The following is a 22938-nucleotide window of genomic DNA, read 5'->3' as shown; positions in this document are numbered from 1 at the left end:
ACCTAAATCTTACCCGAGAAACAATAAACAACAATAACTGTGTGCGTGTTTAATTTTCTGGCTGCATATACCTGGGAGGCGCTACTCTCTGGGTCCACAAGACTCTGACAGGCCGTCTGGATTGCCTGGTTGGCCTTCGCAAACTGAATTGGGTCCACTAAACCTTGGTGACCCGCTTGACTGTTGGGGTCAGACACGCCCACCAGGTAGGACGCCTGAGGCAAAAATAAGTAAAATAAAACCCAGTCAAAAATCATTGGGTGGACTGTGAACTCATGTTCACCGTCAGGGAGATGTTAAGAACTCACCTGTTGAAAGTAAAAATTTACAAAAGATTGAGAAGGCATATAAAAATGTTTTGTTTCCACCTTCGCACACTTTAAACATTTAAACTTATTCAAACTTACAAAAAAAAATAGAAAATACTGCCAATATTATAGTGTCTGTGTGTCAAATGTGTGATGTCGGCAACTCCGCATGTGAGCATTTGGATGTGAGCTGCGGTCGACAGCAGTTCCTGGATATCGCTATGGGTTTTTTTCACTGACGTCACATGTTTTGCTGAATTACCCATGCACCACTGCGCGCCGTCATTTAACCTCTCTACCAAACGCATACCAGTATTGTTGACTACGGAATGCTCTCGGTTACTGTTTGTGTTTCACGGGCTTTTCGGGACTCAAGTACACAAGAGAGGACTTGCTAACCATCAGAGAGCCTTCTTCTGACTTTTTTTTTTCTCGACAACTCCCGCTAATTGGCTGAAGCTTTTTGCAGAGTTGCTCGTCGGCGCGCTCTTCAAAGCCTCGCGACGATGAGGCTCGCGATCCGGGATACAAGTCCGACTTCGAAAGCGGGAACATCGTCTAACGCTTCTGACGAAAGACTTTGGATGTTTTGTGGCTTGGTGCGTCACGGAGACTTGGCTTTGTGGACGAGTGCCCGACAAGTGCATGACGCTGCTATCACGCTGGCCGGCTTCAACCTTCATCATCATGTCACAGAGTTAAGCTAAGAAGCTTAATCAATACTCTTTTCAGGAGGCCAACATTACAGTTAAGATCCATTTTTGTTAGTCACTTGAAAGATTGGAGAATTTTGTGAAATACTGGATTTGTTTATCCTTTTGTCTTTCTACCATTGTCATCAAATTTTAAACAAATAATATACATTACGCTTTGCCTGTGGTGAACGATATATAGGTTTTACTTTTTGAAAAAAAAAATGGAATAAATGGAGTTTGCCTTGATATTAAAAAAAAATAATGTTCCACCGCCTTTCGTTTTCCGTGTTAGCATACAGGTAAGTGTTCCTCCTTCGTGATTTCTGTCACATAGAGTAAAAGATCGAGGGCACAATCCTGCCTTTGTGACGCAGTCCTGAGTCCCAGCGATGTGCGTATGCCAGGTAGCCTAATAGTCAGTCTGGGCTTGATGTGCTGTCGGTCGCGTCTTCTATAAATGCAGTTATAAACATAATGTCGTCCACCTTGCGTATGCATGAGTAACAGAGCTCAGGGATAAAAAAAAAAAAAAAAAAAAACGGAGGCAGCACAACGGGTGACATCACGTGAAAACAACCCATTGTATTTGTATTTTTAAACAGCAATTTCCCACGTGTGAGGCTATTACAGTAGGTACAATGATACCTGGCGATGCACGCCAAAATTTGAGTTGCAATTGAGCTTCATACGCAGTACGTTGCCATTCTTGTCATGTAGAAAAAAAAGTTACCAATGTGCTTTCAGCCACTTAGTGAATGAGACTGAAACATCCACACATACAAACAGAAAATGAAAACAAGTTAAAAGGAGCACGGAGTAGCCGCTATTACTGAACTAAGCGCGTGATAAACATGCAACCCCAGCTGGAGTCAGAGCTCCCGACGTCGCTAGGAACTGCAGTTTTCCACAATACAGCGGGACTGACAAATGGATACATTCCACAAAAAAAAAAAAAAAAAAAAAAATCAGCAAAACAGCGCAGGGATGGTGTCATCGATGTTCATCAATCACTGACATTTGAGGATTGATACGTACCTGTCCGGCAGCTTCGGTGAGCCCACAGAGAGCCTTGGACGCCATTCCAACACAGTCGCCAAATGACATCACATCTCCCGTTTTGCAGTTCTGGGAAATTCCCGCCATGGACTCTCCCAAGACCTGGACAGGCCACCATGAATCAAAAGAGTGGCGTAACGGCCAGTTACAGATGAGGGATGTTTGAGCTCCCAGCTGCCGGGGGGGAGATGGATAGCCTACCTTGGAATTTTCCATGACACTCTCGATGCAGTCAAAGTAGGAGAGGTCATTGACTGGTTCGCTGGGGTTGTCCAGCATTCCTCGGACAGCCTAGAAGAAATTTTACTCAACTTCTTCTATACAGATATATAGCATTACGACACCTTTTTAAAGTAAGCCCAATAAAACAACAAAATTGATAACACGACCGATATGACATTAACATCTACTGTATGACTGAAAACATTTCTAATTTCATTTCCTTCAAAATGAAGTTTTCTGACATTAAGATGACCACAGAAAAAGAGTTCTTGACAATTCTGAGGGGACATTACCAAACTAGAGCCAAGTCAAACTCCTCGGACCTGTGGCTTCATGGGACCTAGAGTAAAATGCTTAAAACCGAGTGTGGTGTACCTCAAGCTCTCTCAGGGCATTATCACACTCCTTCTGGCCGGGCGCCTGCTGGGTGCACAGCGTGATCAGCTGGTTGATGCTCTCAGTCACAGCTCTGAAACGAGGAACCGGAAAAACTTCATAGTATTCTCTAATAGAGCGATTATCAAGCTTTTCATACCAAGGACCACCTAAAAAACTTTGTGCTCCAACCAAGGTCAAAATACAGTAGGCCCAAGTCTTGAGCGTTTGTCTAAAACAGGGGTCGGGAACCCATGGCTTGCGAGCCTAACCTGGCTCTGGGGTTGCGTTTGGCTCGCAGAGCCCTCATAATGGCATACAGTATCCGGCAGGGGTGCTCAATGTGTCCATCGCGATCGGCTCAATCGAGTGACGGCATGCACCCCCCCAAAAAAATAAAGTCTTATTTTTTAACATTTTGGGAGCACCTGTAACTTTCTCAAACCACGACCTACTGCACGGCCACACACTTTTCTTCCTAGCTTATCTTGCACCGTCGCCCTCCACTCTTAAAGGGGTACACTCCTAATTACAAATGTTACAGTCCTTACGCAGCCTATCAATGTGGTTTATAATGACAGCGTGCTTATGCGCGGCCCACCACCGGAAATTTTTTTACATAAAGACATGCGTCTGTGGGCAAGAATTGTTGGCGAGCGGACATAAGTAGGGACAAATGAAAAAAAATTCAACGCGCAGGACAGCTGATTGTGAAAACTTGGAACGCACTTCCCGTCACATACTACACACTCCGGCGTGTGGATATTGCTGTACTGACAATATTTGGTTCTACCTATGCATATGAAAAGTCTTTCTAACATTTAAAAAACATTAAGACCAACCTACATTCACGAATAACGGATGGAAATCTCAAAGGCTGCATGAAGTTTAATGACGTATGAAACAGACGACAAAGCCATCAGCAAAGAAGATGCATCAATGGTAAGAAGTACTTTTGTCATCACCGGTTCGCAACAGCATAATGTTATTTAAATGAATATAGATACTTATTGTACTCTTAAAGTGCTGGTCTTACATAAAATGCACAAACACTAAATAGTATTTAGTTTTGTTAAATATCTTATGGCTCTTTTGGAATTACATTTTAAAATATTTGCCGATTATGGCTCTCAGCCTAAAAGGTTCCCTACCCCTGATCTAAAATGAGGTACACTGTACGCAGTGGTACGTGTACTACACTTTCAGAATCGCTGCTCGGGAGCAAACGACAAAACTATCAGGAATGGTAACCCCAATGCAAAAAAGACAATGCGGTGGTACCTTGCGGCGGCTGCTAGCAGGTTCTTGGCGTTGGCTGCGGCAGGATCCACCGATAGGTTCTTGGCGGCCAGCAGCAGCTTGCTGGAGGCCATGGAGATGTTCTTCAGGTTACTAATCACCTGGACCTGGTCGTCCCGCTTCTGACACGAAACACAGGACAAATCTTGAAATGTAAAATCTGGAATTACCACACAGTGAAGATGCTGTTTTTAGCAGGGAAATTCATTTCTGCATCACACTAAAGTGTTGAAATCTTGGCTCAGGCTCTCCTGTGTGGAGTTTGCATGTTCTTGCATGGATTCTCACCAGCTTCCTCCTACATTCCAAAAACCTGCATGCTCGGCAAATTGAAGACTATCGAGTCCGTATTTGGGAATATTGAATGTGATTGGCTGGTGACCAGTCAAAGGGTGTACAGCAGTGATGGGATCTAGCTGACCCACGACCCTCATGAGGAACAAGTGCTTGAGAAAAAAGGATGGATGGGAGGGTGTTTGTGATTTGGCATCAAAGATTGCTGGGCATGTTGCCTCACAAATAAAAGCTCTGCTGTATGGTAGTTATGATAAGATCCATTTTTATTAATGATGGTCCAAATGTGAAGAATCTACTGGAAAATGAATGTAGGATTTGTAATGTATGCAGCTGCAACAGATTGTCATTCATGCGTCTTGTTATGAAATGTTGTACAGGTGGTCAAGGTGGTCTTATTTTTTTTTTTATATAAAATCTGGATTGATTTTGACATGGAAATAAAAAAAATTGGGAGGGGGTGCTTTTCTGTGCAGCTGGAAGCCTTTGTAACAAACTATGCTGCAGTGCATTTGTCCACATGTCTAAGAATAAAAATAAAAAATGCTATGCTGGCAAAACAAGGAAATTAAAGGCAGGGTTTATACTTTTACAGGTCTCATTTTGTCAACTCTGTGCCTTGTTTTTAAAAACAGATTTTCACCCAAACCTGTGGAAAGATAAGGAGTACTAAAGTGGCAAACATTTTGAAATGACGCCGCGGCCTCTTATTTCAATTATTTTGTGAATTGTGTAAAATGTACACGACGCAAAAGAGGGACCTGAGTGTGGCCTGCCATCTCGATACCAGCGTCCAGGAACTCGTCAAAGTCTTCGCTGAACTTGCCAGACGCCACTGCCAGCTGGCTGCTGGAGCCCCTGGAGGCGTGGACCACCTCGCCCGCAGACTGGTTTAGGTCGGCTGCTGTCTGGTTGAGCTCGCTCTGCGCCTCTTGAAAGGTCTTGGAGGCCGGTGGGATCTAAAAAGCACAGTAACACCTGTTGTTTTTCCTGCATCTATCAACTCTTTGAGCAAATGATGATTAAGAACTTTTTTGTTGTACGCACGTTTTCAATGAGGAGCTTCTTGCTGGCCTCGCCGATGCTTTTGAGAGCCATGTCCACGTCCTTCTGACCCGGCAGACAGTTGACACAGTTGTTCAATGAGTGAGACACGGCCTTGGCCACCTGCACATTCGAGGGAGAGCGGAGGAAGATTTTAAATCATCGCGAGCATGATGATTTAGAATGCAAAGGCATTAACAAGCAGCCTCACCTTTGCGTTTAACACGGCTCACGGTAATGATTAAGTTGGGGAAATGAGATGGTGAGGCATAAATCATTGAGGATGTTTTGCTTATAAAATATGCCACCTGGTTAATTACAGCACCTTCCCTTGCTTAGTATGACAGATGTTCAGCTTCTTACTTCGCTCTCCCGGCTGTAAATATTTACCAAAAAGACACTCTAATCAGACATTTACAGATGTAAGGAAATGTCACTTTTTTTTTGTTTTTTAAGGGAACTTTCATCCAATTTTGGGCATTTTATTGAGTAATTATGACCAATAGAAACGGTCGATATGGTCTTAAAATGATATCATATTAATCCAATTTATTTTGTAAACCCTAAAAGACAATTAATTGCAATCTCTCTTGTGATGAAATGCCAAGCACTAAATTATGAATTTGTACAAAAAAAATGCAGCAACATTGTTGTGTCCCAGGTATTTTTAAGAACTCAAATAGTACATTCAAGGATAATGTTAACTGTTTATTTGGGAAGGTGTAAAATTTAACTGCACTGTTGCTCTACACTGAGGGATGTTTCAAATATTTTGGGTACGCTGTTACTGCATGTAAATAGATGAGCTTTAGTTTCAGTATTTTACAGAGTTAAGGAAGCGCAGGGGTACCTAATGTTTTGACCAGCCAGGGTATTTTGTGCAAAAGGACCATCAGCTGTACAAGAGATGATTCAAAATTCTATCCAGACAATATTTCAACCCCCCCCCCCCAAAAAAAAAAAATACAAACAAACAAAAAAAAAAAAACAATGATATCTAACTACCTCATAAAGTAGTGCCAATATTTGGCATAAAAGTCTTAAGTGGTACTAAATGTTGAGAGATTTCACCTGGGCCAACCTCTGCTGGCTCTCAGCATCTCCGGGGCACATCAGCGCCCCCTTGGCTTCGTGGACGAGAAGCGCCGAGCCCTCCATGACGTCGCGTGCCGAGTCCAGCATGGCCACGGCAGCTTTGGGATCGACGGTGGAAGCGGCAACTCCCCGCGCCGCCTGGGCCAGCGTCTTCAAGGCTTGCGCCGTCTCCCTCGCCGCTACGCCTACCGCACACATTTATTTTATTTCATGGCTGTATCATCCAGCTCTAATTGAAAGACAGTATAGTTGGTCCAGAGTACCAACCTGTGTAGTGTTCATTGCCCTGTGCCGCACAGGTGAGGAGCTGAGCCATGGAGGACCCGACTGACTTGGAGGTGCTGCCCAGCTCCTGAGCGCATTTCTCCAACTGAAAAAAAAAAAAAAAAAAACAATTTCAGACATTCTGGGCGACAACTTCAATTGCATTTTCCTAACGGAGCGAGCGATGTGACGTTTTCGTACAGATTCTCCCGGCAGAGGCTTCAACTTCGTGTTGGCTGCAGCTAGCCTGGCATCCTGAAGCTCACTTTTTAGCGTCTGGATGGCAGTGAGCGCAGAGTCGATCTCCATCGGACCACAAGCTTCATGTGCCTAGAAATAACACAAATACAGGTTAAAAAAAAGTATATTGTATAATGCTGGATTATATTGTACGGTGCATCTGGTGGGACATCAAGAAAAAGAGGCTACCTGGCAGTACTTGGGGAAATGACTATCAGTAGTGCTATGTGTTTTTCTTAGATTTCAATTTATCCTCCAACCAATCTCATGGATGATTCATCATAAAATTTCAGAATTAAAACAATTATCTTCTCCATCAGATAAACAGCTTCTCTCGTTCTCTCATCTTCCTAGTCACTTTGTGAGCTCACCAATTTTTCCCAGCCAAACTTCAGGAGCCTCAGTCGTAACATATGATGCACTAAAGCAAATTAACCCATAAATCGACGCTATGGAAACGATGACAAGTTAATTTAAACACAGGACGTTCACAACTGGACCACTGCTCGGAATTTAATGCAAAATCCAAATGATAAAATGATTGTCTGCTACCTTCTGCGCGGCAGTCCTCAGCTCAGCCAGGCAGGTGGCCAGGTTCTTGGCACACTGACCCAGCTGCATGGCCGCAGCCTGATCCGTCACCGTAGGAACCGAAGACTTTGCAGAGGTCACCATCTTACTACCAGGCTGCGTGGAGCAGGGAACATAAACAGACATGTTTTTAAAACTGCTTTGTAAAGCAAAACTTTTAACAAACAGATTATGATAAACTGCATTTCTTTAAATAGTGAACATCCCCAACAGACGCTGGGTTGTCGGGTGTGTCATCCAATTCCCCGTGAAGAAAAAACTGGGTAGTAGCTGTAATCACTTTTTCTTTTTTTATTGTTCACAAAATAGCTTCTGAGCCTATCTGAATGCAGTTGCTAACCAAAATGGCAGCACCTTTACAGAACACAATCCCCTAAACGGGCTCTCAGATTAATTAAAACGTTGTTGTCTAAATAGCATTACAGGTGATGTTGCACTCCACTTATTGTGGTCTACGTTTACTGTACGTACTGGCGAACTACAGGAGTCAAAAATTCAGCGTTGACTGCTTTGATTCTAGCCATTTATCCATGATTGTCCATTTAAACTCCACTCGACTTGACACGTTAGAATCTACCAGTCACACTGTGTTAAAGCATCCTTCAGTTGAGTAAATCAACTCCTTTGTAGTAATATAGTAGTCACCTCAAAACTGCACCACAGGAAAGCTTCTTGAGCTATATTGAAAGAAATGGGTTGTATGTCCATTTTAACTGTCCCAACATGGAACAATCTATTTATACTTTGTTCAGCCTCATTCTTAAGGCAATCGTGGCAATTCTGGGGCATCGAGTTTCCAGATTCTATTCACATAAAAACGCGCGTGTGTGTGAGTGTGTTGCACCTGTAGGAAGTTCTGGCTGGCAATAATAAGGGCGAGTTGTGCGCTGATGTCGTCTGGTTTGGCCTGACTGCTGCGCACCCCTTGGACCAGCTGAGGGATGTGGTCAGCCACTGCCTAAACAAACCCCGGCAATCACTGGTTAATTAGGGATTGTAACAATCATACCTGTCAGGTTATGTTTTGTATTTGCGTCATATCAACGCAATTGTGCAGCATAATAGATTTCACCATCAGGTACAATCTAGCGTGCAGACAAAATTGGCTGCAAAAGTAATTACAACAGGAAGTTTGCCAAGATTTAACGCTCATACTTAATAGGGAGAGAAAAAGCTGCGTGATCTTCCAAGAGGAGAACTTATATAGCGGAAACTTATGGAATGCATTACACAAGATGGGAGCGTCTGTCTCACTTATTGTAACCATTGAAGCAGTTTCTGTTCAGAACGTTTGTTTAGATTTAGATGGAATGGAGTTTAAAAATAACTGGCTAAAGAGCCAAATGCTGCTTCAATAAGTAAAAAAAAAACAAAAAACAATTATGTGATGCCATGTAGCAGCCTATTGAAACTTTCCTTTAAAGACCGTATTTAGACCTTTACCGTTCAACATAGCTTTCTCAGATTACATATTATTATACAGTCAACTGAATTTCTTACGTCCGACCGAATTTGTATGAACGTCCTACCTCTCGCGTACCCCTCATTTAATAAATAATACAATAACGCCAACCTTGCAGCTCTGAACCAACTGCTGGTGAGCGGCGGTGTTCTTGTTGGAGGGGGCGGCATTCTGAGCGGCGGCGATGGTCTGCGTGGCTGCAGCCGCACCTTGCTTGGCAGCATTCTAAAACCAGAAATCACGCGCGCAGTAAATCAGATTACATCGTGACATTGTCCATCTCACGCGATGCTTTCTCTTCAAGGCCCCTGAGCACAATTTAGAGATTATGATTGTGACAAAAAAAAACGAACAAAAAAAGATTTCAGGGAACTTTTTGGAGGGTGCACATTTAAAAAAAAAAATCCAAAATTGATTAAAAGGTTTTAATCAGTGATCTCTGCCCTCGCAGACCTCAAGTCTGTTGATCAGCTTCTTCTTGATGGCGTTCTGGGCGGCAGCGTTGGTGGCCACACGCAGCCCCTCCGCAGCCTCCCTCAGTCGCTGCTGCTGATCCTCGTTCTCAGGAAAGGCCGCTGCACCCTATAGACACGGACACACGCACACACACATCTCAGGAGACAGTATCTACCCAAAAGCCAAAGGACATTTGATTCACTGGAATTCCTGCACTAAAAAAAAGAATGTTATCTGATTATGTCTGTTGAGTGGCAGAGGTCAGATTGTCAGAGATCATTGTCCAGATCATTGGCGTAATCGCCTTTTCTAATCCTTGGATGAACCAAAGTTATGAGTCACAGAAAAATATGAAATTGCTCATCTTACCAACAAATTGTCGACAACTCTCCAGATCTGGTTTGGTGGTAAGTTTAGGGAAGACCCTTTACCGTAACCAAAGTCTATAAAGACATCCGGTATTTCGATGAGTTTAGTGTGGAAGAACCCAATCAAAGCCCTTTGAGATGAACTTGAATAGAGCCAGGCTCTCTCTCTCAGGTCTAACATGACCATGATGTTAAAAAAATAGTCCTCTAGTCGGGGTGGGTGCAACTTTAGGGCTCAAAAGCCACATTTAATCTCTCTGCTTAAGTTAAAATGTTTATCCATTATCGTACATTCAATGGTAATTATCCATCCATCCATCCATCCATTTTCTTTGCCGCTTATCCTCACAAGGGTCGCAGGGAGTGGTGGAACCTAACCCAGCTGTCAACGGGCACGAGGCGGGGTACAGCCTGAACTGGTTGTCAGCCAATCGTAGGGCACATGAAGACAAACAGTCGCACTCACGATCACCCCTAGGGGCAATTTAGAGTGTTCATTTAATGTTGCATGGTTTGGGGATGTGGGGAGGAAACCCACGCAGGCATGGGGAGAACATGCAAACTCCACACATTTGGGTCTGGGATCAAACTCGGGACCTCAGAACTGTGAGGCCAATGCTTTCTGGCTGCTCCACTGTGCCGCCCATTTAATGGGAATTAATTAACCCATTATTTTACCCAGTGAATGGAAAAATAAGCATTTTTATATCTTATTTTCTAAAATTGTTTTTCTTACAATTAATAATGCACATATTATTTAAATTGATACATAATTGAAAAAAATTTAACTAAATAGAATGTCATCCATGAATTTCAGGGTTGGGGGAAGATACATTCTTGCAACAACTGAGACTACGTGGCCCACAGGCCACAGTTTGGCAACCCCTACTCCAAAGGAATGGACACCTCCAATTTCTTGTGGAAAGTCGCTGAATAACAGATCATTTGCATAATTCTCGAAACCTGCTAATTCCAGAGGGACTCGTGATGACATGGCACACACAAACGAGCCAACGCTAACTCATTTTTGAATGGGGGATAAGATAAAACAATGAGCGGTGTCCGGAAATCTCAAATCTTATCAGTTCATCAGTCACCATGGCAACCACATCTAGATAAGGTCTCTGCAGATGTGCGTAAAGATGCGACTGGTTGTAATTATTATTCTTCTAATCTTAATTTGAAGTCACTCGCTGTCTTTTCATTGTCACGGTGGAAGTGGGAGCAATTTGTATCAGAGTGAAGTCCAATGGACACATAATGAGGCATTGGGAGGTTTTTTTTTTCTGATTCAAAGACATTAATCTCATGTTGCCTGAATTTACTAGGCTAACCCTTTGTCATAAATGTCATTTGTATGCCACACCAAGTTTTAGAGTCCTAATATTATGAGCTGTGACACCTTTAGGGTTCATCTTATTCCAGATTTGAATGCGCACTCAGTGTAACATTACAGTGATTTGTCAAGGTTTATTACACAGCCTAAATGAGGATCAAACGGCCAGTGAATCACATTAAACCCCACTTGGAATCAAAGTGATTTAACATTCATACATAATCACTGCAAACTGCCAGTTTTTGGATGTTTTTTGCGCTTTGATCATAGTCCATAACAAATGTGTGGAGCTAAAAAAAAAAACGAGACAATGAGCAATAGGCAGTTTTACTTTGTTATCATGTCCAGACTTAATTAAAACGTAAAATTAAAATTACAGTTCAGTGTCAGGTCAGATGTTCTTAATTTCACTTTACAGAGTAATGACTTTATTTGGTTAAGTCTTTTTTCATTCAATGGCGTCTTCTTTTTAAGAGTACAGTTGCGCAACATCATGTGGTTCAGTTTATGAGAATTGCATCTTGGTAAAGACATTCATAGAAAAAAAAAAGGTTTTATTTTGGTGATAGTTTACAGTGGAATTTAACAAACTGCAAAAAACTTTCTAATATTTTCCAAAAACTATGCAACGTTGTATGATTGGACTTCATTATATAGGGCAGGTTAACCAAAAAGAAAAACTAATACCAGTTTTAGTCCGTGATATGATTATGAGTAGGCAGTTTTATTATGAATCATGATACAATTATGTATTGTAAGTTATTATTAATATGTAATAATAAGATGAATAATAATATGTTAATGTATAATAATAATTGTGAATTATTATTCAACAATGATAAAATGTAGTAGTAGTGGTGGTGATAGCAATAAACTATTGTACTAGATAATACTAGTAATTAATAGTATTATCAATCGTCATAGTAGTAGTTGTAATAACTATTTGTATATCACCTTGTAAAATAAAGTTACAAGGTGCTTCACAATAAAAACAATGAACAAAATAAAACTATTGTGAAGTGAAGTGAGACTTAAGAAGAGAAGTACTGTAGTTGCAGTAGCAATAAGTATTCGTGAGACGAGTATTAGTTTTAGTCATATGAGTAGTAGTAGTAGTAGTAATAATAATAATCAAGACTGAGAAAGAATCAAGGCAATACCTTAGCCGCTTCCACCATCCTGGCAGTGGCGTCAGCCAACAATTTAGCCGCCGCCAGCAACTTCTTGGAGTTGTCCACGTCCACCTCCGCTTCAGCGTCCGACCTCATGGCGTTCACCAGGTCCGAGGTGGCCTGGGCCAGCACCCGGGCCTGACGGACCATCTCTCCTTGTGAAGAGGGCAGCGTGAGACGACCATTCAAAATGGGCACAAGTCATTTTGTTGCAACATTGGAGCTCGGTGAATGTGTTTGTTCTGGATCTCGGACTGACCCGCGTCCCCCATGGAGGTGAAGATGCTCTCGGTGACGGTCATGATGGTGTCGGTTGCCTGGTCGTAGCGGCCGATGGGCTCTCCTCGGGAGGTGTACTGACGGACGTGTTGCATCAGATCTTCCAGAGCTTGACTCACCACGCTGGCTGCCGCGCTCACCTTCAAAACATGAGGAGCTTCTCATGAGACCCATCCTGATCGACATAACTGATTAACCAATCAATGTTTGAAAAATACTACTACCAAGTGACCTGCAACAAACCAATGAGTAAATGGCAATAAACCTCTACAGTAAACATTCCAAGAGGTGGTAAAAGGCTTCAAAGCTCCATCCAAAAAGAACAAAAAGTCAGACCCCAAATAAACAGAACAAAGCGTGCTTCTGTGCGTGTGTGTGCATGCGTGTGTGTGTGTGTGTGCGCCCGCATCTTTTAACCATATAACAGTCTTCTTCTTTTTCTTTCGGCTTGTCCCATCAGGAGTCACCACAGCGTGTCATCATACAACAGTGTTCCCTCATTATACCGTGGTTCACCTTTTGTGGATTCAGGGCTTTGTGGTTTGTTTTTCATAGCCCATATTTTTTGGGATACAATAAACACAATTTTAAAAATTTACTACTGTAAAAAAAAAATAAAAAAACTACATATATAGATATAAATGAAAACTCTTTATAAGGAATAAAATACACATAGTGCACAATACTACTGTGTATTACTGTATGTTTAAGAGTTTGATTATGAATAGTCTAGGGAAGCTTATTCAGCTTTGAAATATGTAGAAATAAAAAAATAGTGGCCGCTACTATGCAGATTCTACCAATTGCAGTGGTGGACCAGAACCAAAACCCCATCATGATAAATGAGGGATTACCGTGCATTCAATTTTTTTTCAATGTGAGATTCAAATACAACTGACCTGTTTGAGGAGCTCTCCGTCCTCCGTGGCCGAGAGGCAGGCCTGGACGCAGCTCTCCACCGAGCGGTCTACCAGTTTCCCAGCTTCGATGAGCTGCTCCTGACAAACGGGGGAGCTAATAGTGGGACTCACCACCTGCAAGTACATGGATGGAGATGTCATGATCATGAAAGCGATGAACAAAGAGAAAAGTTTCTGACGGTTAATGGAGTACCTTGGCACATGCCACCAGCTGCGAGGTGGACAGAGCACACTGTGTGGCGGCCGCAATGACCCGGTTCTGAAGGATCGTGTCCTCTGCGACCTGGGCCACGTTCTTTGCTTTCAGAACCAACATGGCGGCAGCGTTGGCCACTGCCTTGGCCAAGTTCATCAGGACATCCTGAACAGGAAGCAAATCCGAGAGAACCAATCGCTTTCATTGAAAACACAGTCGAAAAAGCACGCTTTGCCTCTCATTTGAATAACTGCAAGTGAGAGTCATCTTTTCCTTTCTCAAAGTGATTCTATAGAAAAATCGAGTGAGACCAAGTGCTAAAGAGTCCCTTAAAAATAAGCTTTAAAAAAATACAATATATTAAAAAATTGTCTATACGGTATTGTCTCTATATTGTGGCTTTTCACCATCGCAATTGTGTTTGGATAAACAGTATTGCGCATATTATACAAAATACAAAGTAGTATGAAATGTGTACATAATGCTTATAGCAGACTATTGTTTCTCTGTTTGACTGGGTCCCGAGGAGGTCTCCCTTTTCTTTTTCGGCTACCCCGAGTTTGTTTCAATGTTATGCTTTTTGTAGTTTCCATTGATCCAATGTCCACAAAAGTGGCACTTAAACAAAAAAGCCCTCCTGTCTATTGTCTAACCATTCATTCATCTGTTGACTTCTGTTTCTCCGAAGTTGGGTCACGGTGGCAGAAGCCTAAGTAGGGAAGCCCAGATTTCCCTCTCCCCAGCTTTATCCTCCAACTCTTTTGAAGGGATCCTAAAGCGTTCCCAGTTCACCCTGGGGACATAGCCTGTCCAAGTGTATCCTGGGTAGTCCCTACCGTCTCCAACTGTTGGGACATACCTGGAACATCTCACGGGGAGGTGTCCAGGAGGCATCCAAATCAGATGCCAGCAGCCACCTCAGGTGGCTCCTCTCAACGGAGATGCAGCGGCTCTTTTCTGAGGCCCTCCCGAATGACCAAGCTTCTCCCTGCATCTCTAAGGGAAAGCCCAGACACCCCCGCAGAGAAAAGTAATTTCAGCTTGTATTCAGGATCTTATCCTTTCGGTTACAACCCACAGTTCACGACCCCAGGTGAGGTCAGGAAAATAGATTGAGAAATTTACTTCATCTCAGCTCCTTGTTTAGCACATCAATTTCCCATTCCCTCACTTGTAAACACAACCCCAAGATACTTGAACTCCTCCACTTGGGGCAGGATCTCATCCCCGACCAGGAGAGGCCATGCCACGCTTATTTTAAGTGAGGACCATGGTCTCAAATTTGGAGATGCTTATTTTCATTCCAACTGCTTCACAGTCGGCTGTGAACTGCTCCAGTGAGCGTTGTAGATCCCGCCTTGATAAAACCAACAGAACCACATCGTCTGCAAATAGCAGAGTTGTAATACTGAGCTCACCTAAAAGAAAACTCTCTCAGCCTCGGGTGTGCCTATATCTCCATAAAAGTGATAAACAGAATCAGTGATACAGGACAGCTTTGGCTCAATTCAACCCTCTCTAAAATATGACTTAATGCTGGGAATGCAGACCAAACTCTGACACGGTAGTACCGCAATCAATCAGACAGTATCAAGAGATCTGGCGCCTCATATTCACAAAGCACCATCCAAAGGAGTCCCTGAAGGGCACAGTTGAATACCTTCGCCAAGTCCACAAAAAACAAGGACTGGTTGGGCAAACTCTCATCCACCCTCGAGGACCCTGCCCAGGGTCTAGAACTGTTCAACAGCCAGGAGGAAAACCACACAGCTCCTCCTGAATCTAAGATTCAACTTCCCAAAGAATCCTCATCTCCAGCACCCCTGAATAGACCTTACTGTGGAGGCTGAGGAGTGTGTAGTTGGAACACACCTTCCGGTTCCCCTTCTAAAAGAGTGGTCACCATCTCAGTCTGTCAATCCAGAGGCACTGTCATGTTGCAGAGGCATGTCAACCAAGATATGCCCACAAAATCCAGAGCCTCTACGAACTCTGAGTGAATCTCAGCCACCTCCTTGCTTTTTAAACACCTCGGTGATCTTAACCGCAAAGATAGGACAGCCCCCCCCTCAGAGATCCCGGAATCTGGTTCCTCCTGGGAAGGCCTGGTGGTGGAATTGAGGAGGTCTTCAAAGTACTGAACCAGAATTTCCTTGAAGCTATCCAGAAGTCATTCCACATGGCCTCACCGAACTCCTTGCTCCTCCTCCTTGCCTCAGCCACCACCAAAGCTGCATTCTACTTGGCCAGCCCATCAGCTGCCTCAGGCTTGATAGGACATCTTCAGCTTGACGGGATCCGTGACGGCTAATGTCCACACATGGGGTCGGGAGTAGCCGCCACAACAGGCACCAACCACCTTATGGCCTCCACAGCAATGGCGGTGCGCAATATGGTCCATTCTGACTCAATGTCCCCCTCCCTCTCCCCTGGTACATGGGTGGAGTTCTGCCAGAGGTGGTAGGTGAAACTCCTTCTGACGGGGGATTCTGCCAAACATTCAAAGCAGACTCGCACAATAAGTTTGGGCCTGCCAGTTGGAATCGGCATCTTTCACCACCATCAAAGCCAACATGCTGCTAAAGCAATAACTTGCTTTATTAGAAGTCATTTCACAAGTGACAATAACACTGCATTAAAACAGTGTTTCTCATTTTTTCCCCTCCTATGTTAAACCCACCCACAGGAGGACCCTTGCTACAATGTGGGAGTGGCACAAAACATTAATAAACATAACAAAAGCAAAAACAAAGGAAAAACAATACCATAATATCAAGAACGAAAATAACTGTCGGTCCTTTCTGGTGTGAGTGAGAAAAATGTTTTCTGTGTGCCCGTGTGTTTATTATTCAGTGTGACGTTTCAGATTAACTCCTACTGTTATTCACTGGGTTTTCCGTTTTCTTGCGATTTGATTTATTGCGGGACCGAGACTTCCTCCTTTTTCATGTGCACTGAAATGTTGCAGATTTTAGATATGATTTTAATAAGTGGGGTTAGTATAATGTATATGGCACATCTTAAATGAAGGAGGTTACCTGGAACCTTTCGTCTGTTTCGTTCTCTCCAATCTGGCGGAGGAGGTCTCCACTGGCTTGGCCGATACTGCCTGCTGCTGTCAGCACCGTCTGTCTGGGCTGAAGATACGTACGTACATACACAGGCACACACATCATTAAAAATCTGTGTAACGCACTATATATTCCCCTCGATGCCGCATTTCAAAGGATTCCAACACGAAAAAAGCATCTTTAATTTTCCATCATTATCAGGTACCGTCCAGAACACACAAGAACGTAAAGGGACTCACAGGGGCTGTGCATTGTTTCTGTATACGCGTTATTATTAGCTGACAAATGTTTCTTCCACTCCAGGAGAAACAAGCAACTCTTAAATGTCAGGCGGATCGTTACAGTTCTGCAGCACAAGTCCATAAAGTCAACTCCATTATTCATTAGCACGCGAGGCATTCTTCCATTATTAGACTGAAAATGCCTTCAAGGTAGCGCCTCATCAGTCACAGCTCTTTATGCAGTCAGCACAACATACATCCACATTTAATAAAGTGGCGAGCCACAATTGTATTACTCAGAGATTGCACATTTCATTCCTAGCCGTAGGTGTGTAGTTAATCTGGACACAACAAATAAAAGTCATTACATTGAAAGCCCCGCGCTATCAATAAAGAACATTTCTTGCCGCCTTGTCTTATTTTAAAATCCATTCAATTAAGCTGCTAATTTAGGTTTCAACCTCTACAAAAGTAGAGCAGGTATAAAATAAATGTGGGTTATACTGCTACAGTTGTAGACTAAAAAGTGTGAAGGATTTTCAAATTGACAGGTTTTTAATAATAATAATTTTAAGAATCAACTTCAATTCTAATGTTCTCTTTCATTTTAGAACGAGAAAACTAAATGTGTGGAGAACAACTATAAACAAGTATATAGAGCAGGGGTGCTCAATGCGTCGATCGGGATCGCGATCAGTTTTGGTCCATCACGACGGCGTGCCGAGAAAAAAAAAAAAAAAAGATTGTCGTATTTTTTTTTTTTTTTAACTTTAGCTCACCGCGCATGTGCAAACAACTGTACAGGAAAGCACGCTGTCAGTGAGTTCCCCCCTATTTTAAGCTCTCGCTTAAGAAATCTTAACAAACATGAGTATGGATGCTGTAGTAAAGAAGACAAAAACGTATCACTTTCATATGGAATGGGAGGGGGACACCTTTTTAACGATGTCAATTTCGAAGTGCATTTGCCTCATCTGCCAGTGGCGCGAAATGTGGAACGGCATTTTTGAACTGTTTAAGGAAAATACGACAGCGACATTCTGCCGAAAAGCTGAGAATGAGAAAAGGGAATGAACTTAAGTCCAAACTGGCCGCACAGGCGTCACTTTTCACACAATAAAGTTCAACAGCGAAAGCTGCCACCGGCCGAAGCATCATTTCCGGGTTCGTCACATCATCGTCAATAACAGAAAGTCCTTCCAAGATGATCTTTTAAAAATAAGGCAGGAATATTATCTTCAATAAAGTCTCTACAGCTGTAAAGGCGCTGTGAAGGCATGGCTGATGTGTGGAAGGACATTGGAGATTGTGAGTGTTTCTCACTGCAGTTGGAAGAATCCACTGACGTGAGTGACACAGCCCAGGTAAGCATTTTCATTCCTATAGTGTTTAGTGATCATCAACGTGAACTCAGATAGTTAAAAAAATGTTTAAAGTTAATTATGTTGTGTAATATTTATACTTATGCGGTGATGCAAGGCAGACATACATTTACAGATGAAGAATCCTCAATGTACTTTAAAATAAATGTGTTTTGCATTTTTGTAATGCGTAGATCTTTGTGGTCATTCTTTAAAAAAATAAATAAATACCCCATTTCCCCCCCCCCCCCGATCGCGAGAGGCTTAATGCTTGAGAAGTAGATCTTGGGGTAAAAAAAAAAAAAAAAAAGTCTGGGCACCTCTGATATAGAGGATACAGTGGTACTGTACTTCCCTCCAAGTATCTCGTAAGTCGTACAGGCATTTTTGCCTCATAGTGACCTGCTTCAAACCCGGGGTAAATAAACAGTACTGTACAATGTTTCTGGCACAATTCACAAACAGGTTGATAATCACATATAACAGGTTGTGATAATCAACCTGCCCGTTTTTAAATAAAGCCGCACACAGACGGACGCACAGTTGGCCTAATAAAGAAACTAATGCCAGCTCAAATGTGATGTCTGGTTTAACATGGAGTAAATAAACTGGCTAATTAAAAAAAAAAAAAAGATGACTGCTCACCTCCCCGGAGGCCGGCTCCACGGCTTTGAGCAGGTCGGACACGGCTCCCGCCAGCGTCCTGGCGGCCTTCATCAGGTCGTTACCGCCACCCACCTCATCCTCCATGAGAGCCGCCAACAGCTTGACGCCCTTTGACATCTCTGTCAGATTGGAAGAGATGGTGGTGATGGCGCAGCCCACCGCCGTGTAGTCCGTGTCAGTCGGGTCGCCTGGGAGGGGAGAATCGATTAAATATTTAAATGATGACATTGTTAGGAAGGACACGATCCAGAGACAATAAATAAATAAATAACGTGGCGGCTACTGACCAGCGGTGAGATTGACGACTGAAGCGGTTCCTGCGGTGATGGCGTCAACCTGAGAGTGAATTTCGTGTTTGGATTCGTCCATCTTGTTCTGTACCCACACCTTGGAGGCCTGCGCAACCCATGCAAATAAAGCACATAAATCCTACGTGTTGCTGTGTACAACAAATATATTTAGAATTCATAACACCAATGTCACCTCCCTTACGTGTACATAAATCTCCCACTACTTTTGTCCATATTGCGAACATGTCACTTTGCTAAGGCTGTAGTCATATTCTTTTACATATGCACATACCATGTCTTGTCCAAGTGGCGGCAGATCATCAACCTCCCCCAGATCAATCTGGGCCTTCTGCACAGCCTGCATGCTGGTGTCGATGGTTCCCATTAGCGCTTGCTGGGCTGAACTCTGGAAAAAAAAAAAAAAACACCATCGGGAAAAAAAATTATTCTCGTCTGTGGTGGCGTCACCAGTTAGCTTGGATGGATGATGTTGGAACCAAGCACGTAGCGTAGGAAGGGCGTGGAGCAGAAAATGACGTTTTAAAATTGCTTTTCTAAGTGCAACGTACGAAACTGAAGACAACACAAAGTATGTGTAATTGAGTGTAAAACCTGACAACTGATCTATTTGCTAAAGCTTGGTCAGCACAACACTTCAAGTCTGCATGGCTTGTTGCTCGGGAGAAATCACAAAGCCCAATCATTTCTTTCCCAAAGAACTGAATTGGCACACGGTTGAGATGCTTACAAGGTTGTTAGCGAGGAGCAGTGGCCTCAGTTGTTCCACGCAGGATAGAAATGAAACAATGGGAAACACAAACACACACACACGAGTTACGCGTATGCCAAGAAAGCAAACCCAGAAAATTTATCATAAGGATTCTGACTTATATTCTGATTTATTAAATCTGCCCAGTTTGCCTCGGTTTTCATTTTATTTAATCTTAAACAGCAATTACAGATTTAGTGCGCCCCCACACCACCTATTTGTAATTCCCTACTCTCTAATCTCTAATCTACATGTTCACTGATTACCGTAATTGCTGGCCAACAAGCCGCAACCTTTTTCCACACGCTTTCCACCCTGCAGTTTATGCGGTGATGCGGCGCTAGCGTTAGCACACCTGGTTATAAGCCTCAGTACACAGAAAGAGTTGAACGGTAGCACGGCGCTCAGTTTCGCCTCATGTCAAATTGCCACTTGAAACCTTATTAAAATCAGCAAGCGCTTACCAGCGGGGCCATGTGTCCACGGTGCATCTGTCCCATTGTGATCTGCTGCTGAGGGGACGGCATGGAGCCCACGCTGAGCGACTCGGTGCCGATGGAGCCGGACCGGATCACTCCGGGCAGCGCCACCGAGCCGTGTTCTGCCCGGCCCACGCGATTAAATTGCTGTTGGAGGATGGTGGACCTGAAAGCGCATCCACGAAGCATTAGTTAGCGACACACATCAAAACAAGAAAGATGAAATCGCCTCGACAGGAAGCTGAAGCTGGGAAGGCAAAATGAGCCCTTGTGTCTTATCGGGAAATATTCGGATCAAGCTTTTGCGTTTCCAGTGCCGGGAAATTTCCCTCAGAGATTATCTCCTGGGATAAAGTCCAAAGAAGGACGTACTAGTGTGGTGAAATGAAGTCCTGGACGACAGATGCATGAACTGTGCTCGAATTTGGCAAGGAGGAGGAAATTGGAAAAAAAGACCCGCGTGTTATGCTGTTTTTGTAAGACGAGGATGCAATAACATTGTTATTACAACACCATCATGGCACAGCTGATAAACTGCAGGAAAACTGAGAACACTCCAAGTATTTTTTTTTTTACTGCAGCTCATTAGTATGCATGAAAGTATATTAGCTTTAATATACTGTACGAGTTATTATTAAACATCACCTGAGGACTCCAAAACCATTAAGCACTTCTTAAAGAGGATGCAAGACCTTCCTTTGAAAAAGGCTTCGGGCAATTGAGTTTTTAGATGTTTTGTTTTCAGTTTCTAAATGTATTGCTTTTAACTCTGTTACATTTCTTTTAAATAAAAACGACTTTATGAATTCAATACATTATGATTACTATTGTTATTGTCACTAATACACAGGCCAATTTGTATGGTGGATGATCACACAGTGGTACACCTTACAAAATTAATTCATAAAGGAAGTCATTTCGTAACATGAATTTTTCGTAAGTCCAAGCGCTTTTTCCGACGGTACCATTGTATAAATAATAATAATAATAATAATAGTTATAATCAAACACATACACCCAACAATTCCGAGGTTGTGGGGTTCAAACCCGGCCTCCCTATGTGACGATAGCATTTTCTCCCCATGCCTGTGTGGCTTTTCTCCAGATACTCTGTTTTCCTCTCACATCCTCAAAACATGCACAGTAGGTTGACTGGAGACGTCAAATTGTCCATAGGTGTGAATAGGTACATGTGCACCCTGATTGGCTGGCAACGCATTCAGGGTGTACACCCCCTCTCGCTCAGTCCGCTGGGATAGGCTCCAGCATACCCCCCCCCCGTCCCGAGTGACGATAGGGGTTCAGAAAATGGATAAATGGATGGGTGGATAATAATACATTGATGCCTCGGCCACAATCCGTTCCAGAAAACCGTTCATGAAGTGATTTGTTCGAAAACCGAATCGATGTTTCCTATTACAATGAATGGAAAAAGAAATAATGCATTCCAAGCCTAAAAAGTTAGTCTTTTTAAAGCATTTTTTTTTGCCTTTACTGCGACGTGGGAATTCACAACAAAGCGTGTCGTGGGTCAGCCGGTCTGACCGCGCACAATATGTTATATCAGGGTTTTGTCGGGGGCGTTCGAGTCCCGAATTTCGTTCGAAAACAGAAGCAAAAAAATCTCGGAATTTTGGTTCGAAAACCGATTTGTCCGAAAACGGGGATGTTCGAGAACCAAGGCTTTACTGTAATATTTTTTCAAACAGTACTAGTAATAAGAAAATGAATAAATAAATAAATATTGTGGTGTTTCTTATGCACTTACTTTTTAGGCGATACAGATTCTTCAAGCATGGTTGCTTCCTCGTCACCCTCCAATCCAAAACGATCTTTGCTTTGTTTCTGTACAAGAGGAATAAGAGGAAAATATGCCTCCAGTGATTTTTTTTTTAAATTAAATACAGCACAGTTTTTATTTGGTATAACACGGACCATGGGGGTGATTATACCTTACTGAAAATGTTCCTCACTCGGCTAATCTAATAAACTAGATATTCATGCACGGCATTGTTATTTGTTCGTGGAAAATAGATTTTCAAAATTTAAAAAAATGCACATTAAGTTGTTCACTGAATTAGTTGAAAAAAAAATTCAGAATGACCTTTCCACAGCCAAGAGCAAAATCCAATTAATAACCTCTCAGGTGATCCAAAGGCACAAGTCACGCCCCTCGCAATCTGTTACAATGAGATTTTTTTTCAAGAGTAAGAAATTATTTCCATGTCAAGATGAATACATAGGCCAACTGGTCAGCACATCAGCCTCTCAGTTCTGAGGATTTGGGTACAAATCCCAGTCTCGCCTATGTGAAGTTTGCATGTTCTCCAAATGCCCATGTGGGTTTTCTCTGGGTACTCCAGTTTCCTCCCACATCTCAAAATCATGCATTGTAGATTAATCAAAGAC

General features: G+C 42.8%; 1 protein-coding gene across 2 annotated transcripts in view; it reads right to left on the bottom strand.

The window, feature by feature from the left end:
• The window catches only part of tln2a (talin 2a), a 104188-nt gene that overhangs the window by 23713 nt on the left and 57537 nt on the right, over positions 1-22938 (bottom strand). For both annotated transcript variants that reach the window (XM_061814475.1, XM_061814476.1), the window contains exons 13-36: positions 22298-22374; positions 20515-20695; positions 19574-19687; positions 19279-19387; positions 18971-19179; positions 16711-16809; positions 13670-13837; positions 13456-13590; positions 12537-12696; positions 12266-12432; positions 9399-9527; positions 9057-9170; positions 8328-8441; positions 7445-7579; positions 6854-6982; positions 6656-6758; positions 6365-6573; positions 5297-5416; positions 5011-5208; positions 3938-4077; positions 2657-2750; positions 2261-2350; positions 2039-2161; positions 72-215 (exon numbers count right to left, since the gene is read on the bottom strand). In XM_061814475.1, coding sequence (XP_061670459.1) covers positions 72-215; positions 2039-2161; positions 2261-2350; positions 2657-2750; positions 3938-4077; positions 5011-5208; positions 5297-5416; positions 6365-6573; positions 6656-6758; positions 6854-6982; positions 7445-7579; positions 8328-8441; positions 9057-9170; positions 9399-9527; positions 12266-12432; positions 12537-12696; positions 13456-13590; positions 13670-13837; positions 16711-16809; positions 18971-19179; positions 19279-19387; positions 19574-19687; positions 20515-20695; positions 22298-22374 — 3261 coding nt within the window. The remainder of the gene's footprint in view (positions 1-71; positions 216-2038; positions 2162-2260; positions 2351-2656; positions 2751-3937; positions 4078-5010; positions 5209-5296; positions 5417-6364; positions 6574-6655; positions 6759-6853; positions 6983-7444; positions 7580-8327; positions 8442-9056; positions 9171-9398; positions 9528-12265; positions 12433-12536; positions 12697-13455; positions 13591-13669; positions 13838-16710; positions 16810-18970; positions 19180-19278; positions 19388-19573; positions 19688-20514; positions 20696-22297; positions 22375-22938) is intronic.

This window comes from Syngnathoides biaculeatus, chromosome 3, assembly GCF_019802595.1.
Source record: "Syngnathoides biaculeatus isolate LvHL_M chromosome 3, ASM1980259v1, whole genome shotgun sequence".
NCBI lineage: Eukaryota > Metazoa > Chordata > Actinopteri > Syngnathiformes > Syngnathidae > Syngnathoides > Syngnathoides biaculeatus.
Note: the sequence above shows the minus strand (reverse complement) of the source record. Positions and strands in the feature narration are given on the sequence as shown.